At 53.4% G+C, this 11,658-nt stretch overlaps 1 protein-coding gene across 1 annotated transcript in view; it reads right to left on the bottom strand.

Moving 5' to 3' along the window:
• Positions 1–3,083: 3,083 nt before the first annotated feature.
• Positions 3,084–11,658, bottom strand: part of GMPR (guanosine monophosphate reductase) — a 34,368-nt gene continuing 25,793 nt past the window's right edge. Inside the window, exons 6-9 of the mRNA XM_006164605.3 lie at positions 10,935–11,041; positions 7,095–7,137; positions 4,800–4,959; positions 3,084–3,573 (exon numbers count right to left, since the gene is read on the bottom strand). Coding sequence (XP_006164667.1) covers positions 3,393–3,573; positions 4,800–4,959; positions 7,095–7,137; positions 10,935–11,041 — 491 coding nt within the window. The 3' untranslated portion in view covers positions 3,084–3,392. The remainder of the gene's footprint in view (positions 3,574–4,799; positions 4,960–7,094; positions 7,138–10,934; positions 11,042–11,658) is intronic.

Below are 11,658 nucleotides of genomic sequence, written 5' to 3'. Positions count from 1 at the left end.
TCGGGATCTTGGGCACACACGCACACGCACCTGGCATGAGTTTTAAGCCACCGGGTCCGGGACTCGAACCACGGTCGGCTACATGGAGTCCAGCGACATAGCCACTACACAAACTGCTGGTCCCCAGCCCACCCCATCTTCACCTGTGGCCCTGAAGTCCCCCCAGCCTTATGGGTCTGCCCAGGTGACAACTCTCCCGGGTAAATGTGGAGTTTTCACTTAGCCCAAAGAGGGATGGGAGCCCTGTCCTTTCACTGTCCTCTTAGGCATTTGAGGGACATCTAGCCAGGTCTGACACTGGGCAAGTGTGGGAAGGGACATGCACTGGGCTCCACTGGGATCAGGTGTGCCAGGCTGACCAGAGTCTGGGGTTCCCTTCCCCGTCCAGGGCAGCTTCCAACCCCCACGTGCCATGGGGACCCTGCACTGTGCCTGGCTGCCTCCCATCCCCTTATCTGCTAATGGCTCAGACAAGTTCAGGGCCCGGGGCAGAGACCAGCCTCAACTGGTTAAACTAATTAGGGAGAAGTCCTAGTCCACCTGCGGCTACGGGGCGGCCCTGGAACCCGTTCATGCCCCTGCCCATGGCAGGGGGGTGCACCCTGGAGGAGCACGGAGTCCAGGCCTCGCTCTCCTCTCCCGCCCTGACTCTCGGCATCCTGTACGAGGGATGCTCTGGTGTGGGCTCTCTGGGTCTGTCCCTGGTTATGGTGGGCACGAACTTGCTAAGGGCAGGTAGTGGCCTCGGCAGCTCTTATTTATTGAGACATTTTTGGTACAGGGCGCATGCGCTTGCTGGAGAAAGGCAGAAAGCAAGAAATCGTGGGGGCGGGGCGGGGCGGCCATGCTGCAATCCCTTCTCCTCTGTTCTCCTCTGGGGATCTTGGGCACGCACACACACGCACCTGGAGTGAGTTTAAGCCACCAGGTTCAGGACTCGAACCACGGTTGACTACGTGGGAGTCCAGCAACATAACCATTATGCTAACTGCTGGTCCCACCCCGCATGAGTTTTAAGCAGCCAGGTCCAGGATGCGAACCACAATCGACTACGTGAGAGTCCAGCGATGTAACCGTTATGCCATCTGCTGGTCCCTCGGAAGCTCTCTTTAGAGCCTCTGCTCCCGAACCATCCTGGCGTTCTGGACTCTGCAATACTCAAGCTTCAGTTCCCTGGAAACTAGATCGCGGCGTTTTGTGAAAACAGAGCAGGTCCGTGAAATCCTGGCCCAAGGTGGAAAAAGCAGCACATGGCACTGGGGGAGCACGGCCGGAGGGTGCTGTACGGGGCAGACGGGGGTCCCCCAACTTCCTGTCCACTCTGCAGCAGGAGCCCAGTCTGTGACCACGGCCACCACCGCAGGAGGATGGAGCAGGTCACAGCTCTGGAAGACGTCCCCTCACTACCGCAAGCTCACTAACAATGGGTTTCTTTATGATTTCCCTTCCAGGGCCAGCAGGTGGTGTGGTGGTGAAGGTACCGGACTCCCAAGTGGCTAACCATGGTTCAAGTCCTGAACCTGGCGACTTGAAAAATCACACCAGGTGTGTGTGTGCATGTGTGTGCGCCTAAAATCCTGAGAGAAACTTCCAATCTGAATGTTTCCAGCTTTCTCTCAACGCCTCAGATACGTGGCCAGTCACTCCGTCCATGTTCATGTTCCAGCATGCACCAAGGGGACTGCCCTGCTCCAGGACCCTTCTCCAAAGCCGTGTCATTGTCACCAGCCAGCCAGCCGACCACTGCAGTGTAGTACTGTGTGGTTCTTCCTGGAAGGTACTGATCGTACAGGGACGGCTCTAACTTCTATTTTATTATTTTTTAAAGTTTTCTTTGCCATAGAGTACATAGGCTTGCCAGAGAGACAGTGAGAGGGAAAGTGAGAAATCATCCCCCAGGGGATGACCACACTGCAATCCCTTCTCCTGGAATTTGGAACACACATGCACATGTGCCCAGCATGACGTCAAGCCACCAGGTCCAGGACCCGAACCGTGGTAGCCTATGTGAGAGTCCAGGGCCGTAACCACTACGCCACCTGCTGGCTCCCTCACTCCAACTTTAAACTCCTACTTAACACCTTTAAAGATGCCCAGGACCGTTTTCCATCTTTCAATGCAACTCTCTATAATTTCTTGGTAGATAACCTTCCAATAAAGCATGCTATGGAATTTCAAAATAATTTATGGTCCTGTTAAGAAAGATCAGCCTAAGGAACCTGCAGTTAGCGTAACGGCTATGTCGCTGGACTCCCACGTAGTCGACCGCGTTTCGCGTCGTGGACCCGGTGGCTTAAAACTCACGCTGGGCGCGTGTGCGTGCGTGCCCAAGATCCCGAGAGGAGAATGGAGGAGAAGGTGATTTCTCGCTCTCTGTCTCTCTGTCTCTGTCTGTCTGGTGAGCGCACACGCCCTATAGCGAAAAAAACCTCTCCAAAAAAAAAAAAGAAAGAAAGAAAGAAAGATCAGCCTAGGGCCAGCAGGTGGCGTGGTGGTTAAGGTGCTGGACTCCCACAGGGCTGACCACCGTTCGAGTCCCAGACCTGGAGGCTTGCTTTCCTACTTGCCCTTTCTCGCTCTCTGTTCAAATTAAACCAGTAATAATGGTGATAATAAATGAGATAATTCTTTAAAAGAGAGAGAGAGAGAGGTCAGCCTAGCAACTAAGGACTGAAAAAGAATGGAGGAAAACAAAAAGCCAGGGAGGGGACAGCTTCCTGGAAGCAGCGCTGAACTGGTTAACAAGACGCCGTGTCCCTGGACAGCACGTAATGAAGGTTTACCCATGCCCCTACACCCTTGTGAGGGCCAGCTGGGACATTCTTCATGTTCTTTTCTGTCCAGCTGATAGTTTTCATTTTTCTCCACAACCAAAAATTAGAGGGAGGAGATGCCGGTTACTCCCTGAACCCTCCCCTTCCCTCCCCTTCCCTCCTTCCTTGCCCTCCCCTCCTCTGCCCTAGGGAGCCCTGTCTGCTACTGGCCAAGAGTGGCTTGCAGCTAGCCTGTCCCGGAAGGAGGCAGAAAATCCTGAACAACCCAACACAGCTTAGCTTCTGCAAATGCAAACATCAGCACTCCTGTCAAGTCTTAAGATAACAGCATTATATTAAAATGAAACCAATTTCTTAAAAAAAAAAAAAGAATGAGAGAGAAAGGAGGGAGGAAAGGGAGAAGAGGTGCCGGGGTTGGCTTTAACAATGAGGTGATGAGCTCTGATTGCTGGCTCAACCAGGGCCCAGCGTTCTGGGCCCCAAGAAGGCACTAGGGACACCGGGCCTCCAGGCGGCAGGGGGAGGAGCAAGGTCGAGCGTCCACCAATCAGAGCACAGTGGAGCCCTGGGTGACAGATGGGGGCCCTGGGAAGCAGGTGTGCACAGAAGCTCTGAGGGCTAGCTGAAGGCGGTGTTGTGCTGCTGCGTCACCCGGATGAAGGTGGCCCTCCGGCTGAGCTCTTTGAGCTTGGCGGCTCCCACGTAGGTGCAGGTGGACCTCAGCCCCCCGAGAATATCCAGGATGGTGTTCTCCACGTCCCCTCTGTAAGGCACTTCCACGGTCTTGCCCTCGGAGGCCCTGCAAGACAAAGGGCGGTCCTGTCCATCAGCTCGTTGCTTTTCCTAGGAAGATCCTGGCTGCGGCATTCTGAACACCCCGCGGCACTCAGGCGGGCCCAGGGCACCAGCGCCACTTCTCCAGTGCCAGCTGACCCTCCGAGGGCCATGGCTGCCCTGCGCACTGTGGGCTTGTCTCCGTCAGCAACACCTCAGGGAGTCACAGCCCTCTGCCGGGGCTCTCCCAGCACTGCGCCCCCTTCTGCACCCACAGAAACCAGCTCTGCCTTTTTATTTATTTTTTTAAGAGAGACTTTTGCTAGAGGGCACGTGCACTTGATGGGAAGAGAGAGAGGCAGAGAAAATGAGAAATCACCCCCAGGGGGATGGCCACACTGCATCCCTTCTCCATTCTCCTCTCGGGATCTTGGGCACGCATGCACACGTGCTCAGCATGAATTTTAAGCCACCAGGTCTGGGACTTGAACTGCATTCGACTACACGGGAGTCCAGCAGCGTAGCCATTACACCAGCAGGTCCTTCTTTCATCTTTTTAATTTGCTAAAAGTACTTGCCAAAGAGACAGAGAGAGTGGAGAAGTGAGAATGCAGCCCCTTCCCCCATGGGCACTGACATGCTTTTATCTTTTCTCCATCTCGCCATCCTCTGGGGATGGGGCCACGCACACACGAACATGCAGCAGAGGTGTTTCTCAAGCCATCGAGCCACTGGGGCTGGGACTTGAACTGTGCTGTCAGCCATGGGGGATCCGGACACCTGAACCACCACGCAGCGGGCTGGCCTGCCAACTCTACCTTTCCATTCCACCTTAGCACCCACAGTGACCCCAGCTGACCAGAGCTGGTATGCCCACAGGGGTCAGGACAGGCTGCCCTCTGGCACAGCCCCCACCACCTCCTCTGCTTACCCTCCCAGATCAACAGAGCAGGCCCAGAGCTGTGATCTCCCACCCGGCAGTTCCACAGTCAGAAACTGAGTGTCCTCAGAGGGGACGGCCAGGAGAGGAGGATGTGAGCTGGGCAGCTCGGCCTCCTCCAGAGACTCCGACGGAGCCGGCCTGTGTGCCCAGCGCCCTCTGTGGGTGCACCTCCACAGTGGGCGGGCCTTCCTGTATTCTCCCAAGCACGTGCATACACACTAAAGTGACAAGCAGACCTGCCTCCCCCCTTCCCGTATGAGGCAGGAGGGCTGGGAGGCCTCGCCCGTGCCCGCGGAAGGGCTCCTCACCTGTACTCGGCAACTCCCCCCGCGTGCTTCTTCATGGCCGTGTCAGAGCTCATCCCGTAGAAGAGCTTGAGCTTCTGTCCGTTCCTCTCGATCACCTCCCCGGCACACTCGGTGTGGCCCGAAAACATCCCTCCCAGCATGACAAAATCGGCTCCAGCTCCTGGATGCCAAAGGGGGAGACAGAAGGCAGCAGCTGCACCGAGAGCTCGGGAAAATGGCTCTGGCAAGCACACGTGCCCTAAGACAAAAACCCTGCAACAACAATGACAGCAACAACCAACAATCTGCGCTCCACTGGGACAACGCTAGGCTTCAGGAGTGAGTAGACGCCATGCTGATCAGCAAGTGAAAACCTCGCCGGGCAGGTACGCAGGAGATGGGAGCTGCCTTTGTGGACCACGCTGGAACAGGGCCAGGGCTGGCCAGTGTCCGCCCCAGTGCGTGGCACATGGGAGATGCTTGACCACAGCTGTCAAGAAGTAAAAGGCGTATGTGGAAGAGAGACAAACACCTCCCATCCTGTTCCTGACTAAGTGTGCAAGGACTCTTCACTGGGTAGAGAGCAGTCCTTCCAAGGGTTTGCAGCTAGGGCAGATGAGGACAGCAGGGGGTTAACCAGGATGAGGAGGACCACAGCAAACCTCACTAGGAGGGGAAAATGCGGGCAGCCCTGAGAAGTGGCCCTCACTCATTCGAGTGAACTCGGGGGTCTCCACTAAACCCCCTCCTTTCTGTCCACCATCAGACAGGTGTGCTCGGCAGGGCAGGCCCCACGGTCTGGCACCGGGAAAGCCATGGTCTTCCTACATGGCAAGCTCTGCAGACCCTGCCTCAGGACCCTGCCACCACGCTGGGTCCTCAGTCCTCCTGCCCTGATTTTAAGAGCATAGGTAATAACTGGGGCCCGGCTAGGCCTCCTGATGACCACAGCCCCAGAGCAGAGACCCATACAAGGGCTGACAAGGAGCAGATGTCGGTGGAAGAAATACAGAGTACAGACCCACCTAAAGGATGCTTCGGGTGGTCCCAGCTGCTAATCAGCATCTTCCCTGGCATGGGCCCTCCCCCTCCAGTCTCTGCACACGGCACCTACTGGAAGGAGCATGGCCAGGCATCCCAAGGAAAGTGAGCTCAGCTTGCGTCCAGCCACCAGGACCCATGAACTACAAGGCTTCCTGGTCAACCACCAGTGGCTTCAAAGGGTGCCCCCATCCTACTATGTGCAGAGAACATGTGGAGGAATGAGAAGGGAGCCCAAGATGGAGGCGCAGGCAGCAGGGGCTCAGCTGTGCGATGCTGGGGCCAGATGGGAAGGTTCCAAGTTCATGTCCCAGGTCTACTGGAACATGCTGGGTGTCCCTGTGGTCCTGGCTAGCTGCAGGGCTGGGGGAGGAGTGTGGTGTGAAGACCCTGTCAGACACCTATCTGTCTCTCTTTCACAAGGAAGGAAGACTTAAAAAGTCATGATAAAAATGTCCTTGGCTGGTGTTCCTTATGAGGGGCAGTGAGTACGAGTGAGCAGGGGTCCTGCGTTTGCCCTGCCCTGCCCTACGTGACCTTGTCATGACCTCGAGGAACCTCAGTCCTCCCCACAGCCGGGACCTGTGGTTAGGGTGGGATCGCACCCCATTCTTTGGGCTTACGAAACCCTGCTGCTTCATACTCTTTGTTGCAATCAGTTTTCATTCTCTTAAACAAGTAAAATTCCTAAGACAGTGTTTTGCCACCTATACCACCCTCCCCCAATAGTAAATATGGCCCTAGCATCAGAAAAGGAGGGTTCTGGCCAGCCTCCTTCACTCCCTGGTCCTGCAGCCTGTCCTGGCTTTTGGACAGTCTGTGAAGGTGACCCGGCTCACAGCTGCGTTCTCGATGCTGGACTTCCCTGAGCTGCCCCAAGAAAATCCCAAGAGGCCTGCTGGAGGTCCTCCATGCCCGGGAGCCGGAGCTGGAGCCGAGCTCACAGCAGCTCTGCTGCCCCTAGTGGACACAGGCGCTGCGACTCCATCCTTCCAGGGCTTCCTCCAGCGCAGGCACTGTCCGCTCCGACTGGCCCCTGAGCCTTCTGTCCCCGTGATGCATGCGCTCCTGGCTTGCAGGGTGCCAGCTCCCCATGCGTCTCCTGGGCTGTCACAGGCCAGACCACCCAGATGCCAGGGTTCCAGCTAATTAGGGCTGAAGCCAAGAACGAGAAACTCCAAGGGGGCCCAGGATTTCCCGACAGGTCCCCCTCATTCCCGGAGTTGCATGGAGCTCCCGCCCTCCCGCCTTCCTCAGCACCAGGCCCGGCCTTACCAAAGGCTTTGGCGACATCTCCTGGACACGTGCAGCCTCCGTCCTTGAAAGAGGAAACAGCAAGGAGAGGTCCTCAGCGGAGTCTGGCCAGGCTGCCCCTCCCCACACCGGCCCAAAGCAGGCACGCTGCTCCGCACCCTAGGCCCTGCGGGTCTCACCTGGCCGGCCTCACCTTGTTCATGCTTCAAAGCTCTAACGTATTTATTAGGTCACTGGAAAAGTCATAACATGTTCTTCTATGCAAAAATGCATCATGACTTTCCCGACAACCCAATTTTTAAAATTATTCTAATTTATTTTATACACCCAATCATGGTACATCACTATAGCTTGTTAAAATGACCCAACACAATTATACTTCACCAACAGACAATCCTCCACTTCCGTGTCCCCTAAATGATTTCCCTCTCTATCTTCTCCTTGATTCCTTTCCTCTCACTCTCCCCCATCTTCCCTCCTCTTCCCGCACTATCTCCAGTGTCCATCACCATTCTCCCTGCTTCTGTATCCTCTAATCTTTCCGTTTCTGCCATAGAGTGCAGACGGTCCGTAGGTATTAAGTGGAGACATACAATGCCTCTCTTTCGTAGCCTGGCTCGCTTCACTCAGCAGTACCTCTGAGTATTCGTCCACTTTCTATCAAATGCCAGGGTCTTGTTTTTATGGCTGAGTAGAACTCCATAGAGTGCCTGTGCCACACTTTTTCAATCCATTCATCTGTTTGTGGACATTTGGGCACGTGGAAAAATGAGAAGGGAGTCCAACCCAATTTTTACCTTCTCTTTCAAGGAACAACCTCCATATGCCCTCCACTTGCCCTGCCAATTAATTTTAAAGTTCTTTATCTCTCTATCAACAATACTTCAGACAGATCACATAAACTCTTGTTCCCAATAAAGAAATCCCTACTCTAGATGACTTAATAACAGGACACCTGGGGGCGGTTCCTTGGCCTCTTGCTTAAAGGATCTGGATTCCACATGGCCAACTGTGGTTCGAATCATGGCCCCAGTAACTTGTAAAAGACATTGGGCACATGTGTGTGTGTGTGTGCCAAAAATGCCAGTGGAGAATGAGTGTGAATAGAAAAGGGGTCACATGACAAGATGAAAATCTGAGCTGTGAATGGTTGGCATGTCACATCTGCTCAAAGACACTTAGTCATGCCTAAAATAAAGACAGTGAGAACAAACATGGCGTAGGCAGAGAAAGGAGTCCAAATCGGGCACCTTCCATGAGCCAGAAACTGTTACAACCTCACTAGTCATTTTCCCATTCAAACCCCACAAGGACCTAAAGTGGATATTTTGTAGGTAGGGATTTTTAAATGGCTCAGGAAAGTTGAGTGACTCTCCTAAGGTCACACAGCTGTACCATGGAAGTGTAAGATGAGACCAGTGGTTAATTGAAGAGCAGCGCATTTCTGGTCATACAGCTGCTGCTTCCCTTATCTGAAATGCTTAGGACCAGAGTTTTGCATGTGAGATTTAAAAAAAAAAATTTGAAATGTATGCATATACATAATGGGGTATCTTTTCTTTCTTTTTTTATATAGACTTAAAAAATTAATTTTTCTAATAAATTGGAGAGGTTTTTGCTATAGGGCACATGTGCTGGCCAGAAAGACAGAGACAGAGAGACAGAAAGTGAGAAATCATCCCCCAGGGAGAATGGCCATGCCACAATCCCTTCTCCTCCATTCTCCTCTCAGGATCTTGGGCACGCAAGCACACATGCCCAGCCTGAGTTTAAGCCACTGGGTCCGGGACTCAAGCCATGGTCAACTACATGGGAATCCAATGACATAGCCATTACACCAAATGCTTGCTGGTCCCTATAATGAGGTATCTTGAGGATGGGACTCAAGTTTAAATATAAAATTTATTTATGTTTCATATATATTTTACACTCTTAGTCTAAAGGTAATTTTTTTTTTTGGAAGATGTTTGGTATAGGGCACATGCACTCACCAGAGAGACAGAGACAGTGAGAGGGACAGTGAGAAATCACCCTCTGGGGAGATGGCCATGCTGCAATCCCTTCTCCTCCATTCTCCTCCTGGGATCTTGGGCTTACATGAACATGGGCCTGGTGTGGGTTTCAAACTGTGGTTGGCCATGTGTGAGTTGAACAAGGTAGCTACTGCGCCATCTGCTGGCCGGAACGTACTTCTACACAGCATTTTTATATTGTAGCAGGTTAACCGCGATCCATGGCATGGAGTCAAGTGTGGAATTTTCCACTTGTGACATTACATCAACACTCGAGAAAGTTCCAGAGTTTGGAGCATTTCAGGTTTAGGATTTTCAGATTAAAGATGCTCACTTATTTTCTTTTTTATGTTTACTTTGCATCTTAAACTTTTCCTAGGCTCAACATATATTTTGTCAGGAAATTTTTCAAGTTGCAAAAACAGATGAAAAGACTCGAATGAATTTATGGAGCTCTTTCTAAATAATGGTGCAAAAAGAAAAAAAAAAAAAACTGGCCACACCTTAATCTTTGCCTACGCAGGGGCTGTCCTGAACTTTTCTACCTGCGAGGAATGAAAACATGACCAAAGACAGCCTCGGGAGTAAGAGCACCAGCTGAATGGACACCTCTCTGTGGCTCCCTCCCACACGGCAACCGCACAGAGGTGCTGACTCACCGGCTAAAGGGGGAAAGCAGACAGCTGGGATCCGGACAGCGAGCTGGGTCCAGAGCACCCGGTTCCCAGCAGGTTCGGGGCTACTGGCACGTGGCAGAATCCTGCTCGTGAAAACCCATTTGACAAAGGGACAGGGGCAATGGCTGCTTTGCACCCCAGGATACTCAGCTGCTGAAAAGGAATAAACTGAAGTCGAGGGTTCAAGTCCTTTGTAAGACTGAATTTCAGGGACCAGCAGGTTGCATGGTGGTTACGGTGCTAGACTCCCCCATGGCTGTTTATGGTTCAAGTCCTGGACCTGGAAACTTGAGAAATCATTCTGGGTGCATGGGTGTCCAAAATTGCAAGAGGAGAAGGGACTGCAGTGTGGCCATCCCCCCGGGGGGGGTGATTTCTTGCTTTTAGTCTCTCTTGTGAGCACACGTGCCCCATAGCAAAAATCTCAAAAAAAAAAAAAATTCATTACTCCATGGGCCAGCTCCAACAATTACACACTACACAGAGGGAGCCAGATCCCACATGGCTAACCATGGTTCGAATCCCAGCCCTCGCAGCTTGACAACATGCTGGGCACTCACGTGCACGTGCCCAGGATCCTAACAGGATGGAGAAAAGGAGGAGGAAGGATGGTGCATGACCAGGCCCTGCTGGGCGTACTCTTTCTCTAAGTAAGAAAAAGTATTCATTACTTCCAGTCTGTAACACATAACACACACACACACACACACACGCACACACACCTATGAACACAATCTGTAACACACAACACACACCTATGAACACAATCTGTAACACATAACACACACACACCTATGAACACTTGCACGGAAGCAGCTGCCATCACCCTACCACACCTTTCAGCCCCGACATGCCCTGCTGCTGTCAGCATCTCACCCACGACCGGTGCTCAGACAGGATGCCAGCACGGTCCACAGCCGTCTGAGCAGTGGCCATGATGAGAAAGCTGGAGTAGGCGTGAGGATAAACAGATGACAGATTTTGATGCGCTGCTGTTCACGCCCCTGTCCTTGACGACACCCAGCGGCTGGTGACCGGGCGCTGCTTTGCCCGGAGCTCTGTGAGAGCACTGCCCCTCCACACCTCCTCCTTCCTAGACACGTCTCCACCCAGAGACCTCACCTGTCCCAACGTGCCGCTGAGTGTACTCGCCCTGGTCACGGGAGACTTACCGAGATGATGTGGCCCTTGAGGCCGTGGGCGGAGTCTGCACACTCGATCACGGCGCTCAGCTGGGGGTAGCCCACCCCTGTCTTGGTCCGGGTGGTGCACACAGAACCTAGCAGGAAGGAAGAAGTGGGCCCCAAAGGATGGCGGTCACGCAGAGGCAGACGTGACACAAAGAGCCCCTCCACCTACCCCGTGACAGCGGCGTCACCTCTGCAGCTCACTTACCTTCACGCTGTCCAGGTACTGACCCATAAGCCAGCTGCCTCCCTGTGCTAGGGAAATAACAGCACAGCCCCCCTCTTCCACCTCTCCTTCCCCCCCAACCCTAGGTGCAGCAAGGCCAGATGGCCTGGGGCAAAATGGCTGGGCCCTGAGCCTGGCCCACATGAGCCTTGAGAAGGGGAAAGGGAGGAGCTGGCACTACCCAGACTCCTGCGGCCCCCATGACCCAGAGCCACTGCCCCTCCATGACCTCCAACCCATCTGCTCTGCCCCAGGGACCCATCCTAGACAGCTCCCCACCCCAGGCCAAGTAAATGCTCTGGACCAGGAATGTTTCGAATTTGGGATCTTTGGGTTATTCACACGTATGTGATGGGGTATCTCAGGGCTGGACTCACATCTACACACAAATTCACTTCTGTTTCATACCCACCTTATACACACAGCCTGAAGGCACTGTTAGACGGTTTTTTTTTTTTTTTTTTTTTTTAGGGGTTTTTCTTT

Source organism: Tupaia chinensis, unplaced genomic scaffold, assembly GCF_000334495.1.
Source record: "Tupaia chinensis unplaced genomic scaffold, TupChi_1.0 Scaffold143647_1, whole genome shotgun sequence".
Classification (NCBI taxonomy): domain Eukaryota; kingdom Metazoa; phylum Chordata; class Mammalia; order Scandentia; family Tupaiidae; genus Tupaia; species Tupaia belangeri.
Note: the sequence above shows the minus strand (reverse complement) of the source record. Positions and strands in the feature narration are given on the sequence as shown.